The sequence below is a fragment of the Atta cephalotes genome (genome assembly GCF_000143395.1).
Source record: "Atta cephalotes unplaced genomic scaffold scaffold00006, whole genome shotgun sequence".
Classification (NCBI taxonomy): Eukaryota; Metazoa; Arthropoda; class Insecta; order Hymenoptera; family Formicidae; genus Atta; species Atta cephalotes.
In genome coordinates this window covers 4,170,251-4,177,822 of record NW_012130070.1, presented here as the reverse complement: position 1 = coordinate 4,177,822, position 7,572 = coordinate 4,170,251, and the positions used below count along the sequence as shown (strand labels likewise).

At 38.5% G+C, this 7,572-nt stretch overlaps 1 protein-coding gene across 1 annotated transcript in view; it reads right to left on the bottom strand.

Annotated features, from left to right (window-relative positions):
- Positions 1-441: 441 nt before the first annotated feature.
- Positions 442-7,572, bottom strand: part of LOC105626707 (protein Skeletor, isoforms B/C) — a 24,817-nt gene continuing 17,686 nt past the window's right edge. The window contains exons 7-13 of the mRNA XM_012208005.1: positions 7,314-7,413; positions 6,593-6,777; positions 5,873-6,172; positions 4,411-4,573; positions 3,671-3,864; positions 3,037-3,261; positions 442-2,352 (exon numbers count right to left, since the gene is read on the bottom strand). Of these exons, the coding sequence (XP_012063395.1) occupies positions 442-2,352; positions 3,037-3,261; positions 3,671-3,864; positions 4,411-4,573; positions 5,873-6,172; positions 6,593-6,777; positions 7,314-7,413 (3,078 nt within the window). The remainder of the gene's footprint in view (positions 2,353-3,036; positions 3,262-3,670; positions 3,865-4,410; positions 4,574-5,872; positions 6,173-6,592; positions 6,778-7,313; positions 7,414-7,572) is intronic.

Sequence of the window (7,572 nt, the reverse complement as noted above, 5' to 3'; positions counted from 1 at the left end):
CGTGCATAGATTAACGTATAAGATATATTACGTCTTTTTCCAAACAATACAATAGTTAAAAGCACTATAAAAATGTCTGGAAATGAAAGTCAGAATTCAATTCATGAAAGGAACGTAAATCAGTATTCGGCGGCTAATGATCGCCACGCAAAGAACACGATCGAAAGCGGATCGAAGTACCAGAGATGCGAGACGCGAGCTTGACAGGTGGATTGTACTACTGTATAGGAAACCAGCGGTTTTCTCAGTGGTTAGTAATGCCTTCCCCGGTGTTAACGCAGTTGGAGAGTATATCGTCTACTATTCCCGAACGATTCTGTGTGTCGTCGCGAGCCACGCAGGCGTGCTCAAGACGATCAACGTCTTCCAATTCCTTCCGACGTCCCGTCGAGGATACGGCGTGCCTTCGTCGGAGGACGTCTGAGGTCGGTCGCCGATCTCTCAGATCGCGAGACGTGCAATCGCGATTAGAACGACCCACCCGAGATTGCAGAGGCGCGTTCCGCCGTTGACCATTTCGATCCGGTCGCGTTCTCGATGTTCATGCTGAAAGTTTACGCTGGACATCGTACGACCGACGTCCAGGGGCGATCTCTTCGACCTCTCTAACAACTTCAATCTCGTGTTTGTCTTCGGTAACTGTTGACGCGGCGGATCGATGGCCGCTAGACGGTTCTTCTTCCCATACGAGAGAGGAGTCGAACCATTTGCACGCACCTCTCCAGGGATCAGCGGTGGCAGCTCACCCTGGAACTTACCGAACTGTGGTGTTCTACTAAGAATATCCGAGGTCAATTGGCCCTTGGTGTGATACTCAGAATCGGAAATGGATCTGGCCAGACCAGTGGAGTCACTCAGCTTCTTACCATCGTAGGTGATTAAAACGCCAGAGGAAGAAGGTGATGGCAATTCCTCCGGCCTAGTCCTTCCGATTGGCGGTAGATAATAGGTATCTAGTTTAAGATCGGCCGCCATCTCCATGTCGTCGAGATCGTCGAAATGTGGCGGAGAACGCGTGGAAGATGTCTTCTTCTTCCGCTTCCTGCTGCCATCGATCGTGGATGATGTCACGGGCAGCGACGGTACGAAAACGGGCGAGAACTTATCGATTGTACGATAATCCCCGTTTTTTCTGAGCGGCTCATCCTGCCACATTCTCTTCTGTGTTACATCTGGCACTTTGTCAAAGACATTTCTGATGATCGGTTTAAAGCCACTCTCGATGACGATGGAATCGGGATTGAAGCCGGTGTTGCGCGCGGGTTTCAAAAGCTTCCAGGAGGGACCCAAGTGATTCTCGGTGATGTCTGAATCCGATCCTATCTTTGTCTCGAATTTCGTACGTTGCTTCGTGTCAATCTTTGCCATAAGTTTCTCGGATAACGACGCCTTGTCGGCTATCGTCCTCGGCGTCGTCTTCAGCATTGCTATTGCGACAGGTGGTCGGTAAACGGATTTCTTGCGCTCAATGAGGATCGGTCGCGGCGAGGATGAACCGAAGGAGAACGGAAATGGCAACGATAATGCACCCGTAGTTATCATATTGGCAGCCTGCTGTAATGTCTGCAACATTGGACGGCGCGTTAATGTCACCGGCCGGCGAATAATCATCAGTTGGGTCTTCGGTGGTTCGAGCTGATGATAATAACGAGAAGGAGACGAAGGAAGTTGATGACGGACGTAGTGATGATAATTGCTCGCATAATAATGCGGCGCTCGGGAAAACGGTAGCTGGGTGTTGCTGATGGCCGCTGTTACGTAGGGCAATCTTGTCCCATGACTCAGTGATGGTCGTTGGTGATCTGCAACGAGGTTAGACAATTCCTGGTTAGTGGCGGTATGCTGAATCTCCCGCGCGAGTTCTGTGACATGAGTTCCAGCATGAAGAGAGGATGGCGATTCATGAACGATCATGGCCGATCGGTGTTGCTGCGACTTCTGCTGGTTCTGCTGCGGCAGGATCTCCTCGTCAACGCGTTGCGCGTCCTTCGGACGTGTCTCGTATGAGGTTTCGAACGATGATGATGATTGCAAGCGATCGTAATTGTTATTGGCATTCGTTAGTAGCTGAGGATGCGAGACGCTTAACTTGCTGTTAGTCGTCGAATGATGATGAGGGTAACGGTGACCGTATTCGCGATGAGAATGATGGACATGCTGTTGATGAAGGAACTCCGCCGTTGGCATTACCTTGCTCGGCACGGAAATACTAGCGCCGTACTCCAGGTTCTGATGACCTTGGTCCGGTTCCGTGAACACCTCGCGCTTCTCGCTGGCCGCCGGTGATGTTTCGCTGACGTCACAGTTGTCGAGGACATTGATTTTCCAGCCTAGATAACGATGTGTAAAGCACTAGAAACAAAAAGCATGCAGAATCTCGAGCGTGCAAAATCAAAGATCTATTTATAAGATATGATCTATTTATAAATATAGGTACAAAACTAAACGAATATCAATATATAGATTATATAGAGGCTCGCAATTAGTTGCAGAGTAACTACCAGAGTAAACTTCGGTTTACTTTCTGCGAAACTATGATTACGTTTATATTGCTCGATTTACGCCGAAATTATAATATTTCATTAGAATTTATACTTACAAAAAATCTTAGAAATCTTATGATATTTCATAATTAACATACATAAAAAATTCTGAGAAGTATTTATGATGATTATATGCATTCTGAAATGTTCCAATTCGTATAAAAAAATGTAAGAAAGTTATAAAATTATATAAAAATTATATAGAAATTCTGAAAAATTATATGAAAAATTCTAAAAAAAGATTTCATGAAACATTGGCATTCCAAGAATGGATCTGGACACGGAAGAAACCCGCGAAACACATAATCTTTATATAAAAAGCATCCACATACATGGAAGTCTCAAGAATTCTAAAAAAAATTTTCATCAGGGGAAATTAATTTTAAAAGTTTTACAGAGTAGATTCGATCGTATCCCGACAGTGTCAAGAGCGCTCTGGTATTTTTCTCATATTGACACTTACAGATGTGTACCACGTATGAACACAGATTACCTGATAATATACTGTGTCGGGGGTATTCTCATCGGGCGTCCATTCCACGATGCCTGGCTCGCCCTGATCGCATTCGAGAGTCAGGGTACGCTGATAAGCACCGAAGGACGCGAACTCATCCGCAGGCGGTTGGTTCTGATCCGGCACCCAGTTGCAGAGGCGACCTACGCCGGTGGGGATGATCTTACCGCGTTGTCGACGTACACCCGCGAATATCTTTACTTTCTGTCAAGATCAGAGAGTGAACAGCCATGTACCATTCCCATTATCAGGTTCTATAATATTTTATACATTCTCGCGTATTCTTCATCAAGTACGCTACTTATGTTATCCATTTTTATTAATGTAGATTAACTTTAATCTTGGTTCAATTTATTCTTTGTCTTTTTCTAATTGTTAGCTCTAGAAAAAGATGAAGGAATAAATTGGACTGAGATTAAAATTAATCTACATTATTGGTGGAATGAGCATTAGATAATTAAATAACAATAGAAAGAATCGATTGAAGTTACATGACAACGTATACCTTCCTTCAGCCATTTGCTTTTCCGGAAATAACAAATATAGCGAATCTACATTTTGGCAAAATTGATATTCTTATTTTCAAAAATATTTTGCATGCAAGACAATTTACCGCTTTCTCCTCAGCTGTTTTGTGATAATACCCGCCTATCGGGTCATCTGTGATGTAGAATGGATGATAACGCGCTGGAGCGTCGGGATCTGAACCGCCTTCTACGACGAAAGAATATCTCCTGCCTCGCACCACATTAATCACAGGTATCAATAATCCATTGATATACCAAGAGATCCCCCAACCAACGTGACCTGGAGAAAGTGAAGCGGAGACCGGTTTGGAGTATAGATGCGATGCGGCTTTCTTGTGATTTGTGCAAGGACTTTCTCACGAGCATTTCGCAGAGTGCCATGCGAATTTTGATTAGCTTCGCGAAAGTTTAAATGTGTCCTAAATCTCCAAAACCACCACTACGTGATAAAATCGCAAAAAGAAATAAGATCCGTATGTACTTTTACTTTCTACATAAAAAGTAAAGTAGTTAACAAAACTTAAAGTAGCTAATAAAATTTAAAATTAGCTAATAAAACTTAAAATGTTTATAAAAGCGGTGTCGATTGAAATTGTTTTGTAAAATTATTAACGAAATTTTGTGCGCCGGGAGAAACTTGTCGACTTTGTCGACTGTAATAGTTATTTCAATTTGTATTTATATTTATTTCAAGATTTTCTTGTTAGTGATAGTTCAATGCAATGATACACATGCAATTTTGCATATCGTGTTACGCGGAATAAAGTTTCTGGATTCGAATTAAGAGACGATACTCCAATGTTAACTAATCGCTACAATTTATTACCAGTAATAGCTGGGTAGCCGTGTTTTCCTCCGGTGGGTCCCATTTGTGCGTAAAAAATACCATCTTCCGGCTCATAACATTGAATCGGTGGTATCTCCCAAGCGTCATTCGTAGGAGCTGGTGCAGGAGTCGCTGCTACACGTTGCGGCCTTCTCATGGCGAGCTATTTCAATGCATTTTCCAAAAAAATAGTACGACATGCCAAAATATAAATAATACGGTTTTGTTATACACCAATATATGAATGACTTCCCTCAATTCAATTAAATTTTGACTTTAAACTGCGACTTTAACGTATGACAATTGATATATTACTTATGCCTAAATTCCAGGGTAATAACTAGTTGGGTAATAACTAGTTAAAACATTTAAAAAAAAGTTAAAAAGTTAATAACTTTTAACTTAATTAATTTTAAATGCATTAAATTTTAACTTAATTAAGTTACTTTTAAACGTTAACTTTTTAATTTTTTTTTAAGTTAAAAAATTTTTTTATCTTTTTTAAATATCTTAGAAAAATAATAAGATATAATAAGACTAAGGGCATATATTCGTAATCTGTTCATATTTTAAGATCATCTTAAGTAATTTCTTAAGATGCTAATACAGTCCTCTGATTGGTTTATATGGTTATGCTTTATGCCCTAAACCTTAGTCCGGATCTACAATAAGTATTTTAAGCCTTATATCATAAGAAATTGACTAATTACAGTCAAATATTCTTCTCGCATTCGATTGTAATTGATCAATTTCTTATGGCTTAAGATTTATCAAAAAGTAATCACTGATCTTCACTGATCACTTGTATCTTCTCTATGTGCTGACTGTTTTTTTAAAGTTACATAACTTATATAGTTATATCGTTATGTTATATACTTATATCACATATGAATAAAAAAATTAAAATTTAATTTACTTAATAATCTATATTGTAGTTATTTAATCTTATTTTAAGATAAATTAGGACATTATGGTCTAAAAAATAATTTTTTTCAAAATTAACTTTTTCAACTTAAGTTAATTCAACATTGACTTAACTTACGTTAAGTTAATTTTTTATTCCTTCAACTTTTAACTTAACTTTATTAATTTTGTAAAGCCATTAACTTTAACTTTATTCAGTTAAAAAAAACATTAACTTATTCAACCCTGCTAAATTATAAGCAGAATCGTAAAGCTCGTATATTCCTGTAAAACTTGTAAGAATTTTTAATTATATTTAATTGTTTTTGTTTATATTTACGTACGCTTATTTACGTATAATCGTACGTCTTACGATACATACGCATAAAATTAGAATATTAGTCATAAGTTCTTATCTTAGCAAATCAATTTAAAAAAATTTCGACAGCACTAAACTTTCACTAAAGTGCCATTGAAAGTGAAGTATATTGAAGTGAAGTATCACGAATAATTATTTTAGTTTCACGTGTTAATTATGCTTGATTACTTTAATGCTTACTTCATTGTTGCTTGCTGTCTCGTTAGCATCACCATAAGAAACCTCCTGATCCGGCATGGGACAATTCCATGCGGGCGGTCTGCTAAATTCGATGAATCGATCGGTCTTCAGATAATGGCTGTGGAAACTAACTTCCTGCCGATCGTTTAACGGCCCGATGGCCCAGATTATTGCTTGCGATCCGTTCGTCAGTATCGGTAGATCCAACTCGTCACTGGCCTTCAGCGGTCTTTGGTACGTGACGATGCTGTAGCCATTCACCATCGCTGCGTTCAACAATCGCACCGAGTCCGTGTTCTCCTGCGGAAGAATGAGTCACTTTGCTATGAGAGACAACTCATGGATAGTGTCTTATCTTAATAGTACATTTCAAGGAGAATCAAATTGTTTCCGGATAATTGTGGTATCTTATAAGTGGTTTCTTATAAGTCAAAGTTTTATGCCTGTATCAAACTAGAGATTGAGAATTGAAATTGAAATTGACTAATCTGGAGAAAGAAAACTAATCAAGTTTAGTAAATTTTGCTTTGATTAATCAAATTCAACCTCAATCTTTTTGATACGAATATTAAGCGTATTTGACCTTTTATTTATAACCCAAGGAACACACTAAAGGAAAGTCAAAATATTGATCTTTTTGTTACAAAATTTGATATAGGAATCAAAATAAAGTCATTTTGATATTTAGTTCGTTGACTTTTGTGTGTTCCTTGGAAATACCTGTATGCGTCTGTCTGGGCAACTACCATGATGTCCGGAGCACTGTGACTTCGCGTTCAGGAAATAATCGATGGCGTATCCTTGCAGAGTCTGTTTGTCGACCCAGGCTACGGTGACATCTCCAGGGACCATCATACTCTTCTCCGTATCGGGGGACAATCCGAAGGCCATATACTGTCCGGCATCTATCGTAACAATTTGAGCTTTAGAGATTCACGTTAGAGATCATTAGCGTTACACTGGTGAAAATTTTTCTCATAATTTTTATATGAATTGGAACATTTTTCAGAAATATTCGGAAAGTTTACATCTTCTTTCAGAACTTCTCAACAAGTGAATTCTGAAATATTTTGAAATTTCTCATCCCATAATTTTTTAAAAAGTATTTTTAAATTTTTTAGATAAATTTTGTAACATTTCATAAAAAAATTATACTTACAAAAAATCTTACGATATTTCATAATTAATATATATGAAAAATTTTAGAAAAGATGTAGATTTTCTGAGAAATGTTTCCAATTCGTATAAAAAAATGTGAGAAAGTTATATAATTAAGAGAAATTCTGAAAAATTATATAGAAATTCTAAAAAATTATATGAAAAATTCTGAAAAAATTTTCGCCAGGATAGACGTTTTCTTTCGGCTTCTTTCGTACTTTTCAAACATCTCTTCGTCCGTTGTCGAAGTCATGGCTCTTTCAACGTGACTGTCTATATTTACCTAGCTTCGCAACCAATTGGATGACAATGCTATCTCCGGCCACGGCCCATCGCACCTCAAAAGCTAAGCTGTCCTCGAGAACCTCGCAGTTAAGTTTCGACTGAAATCACATCGTCCAATCTTTATCTGCTAATGCACATTCGAGCGGAACTAAATTTATCGATAATTTACCCGACATTGCAAACTACTTTTTTTTGTAAAGTCGTTCTCATAAAGTTAATCGGTACTTTAATGAATACTGTGCATCTCTCTCTCTCTC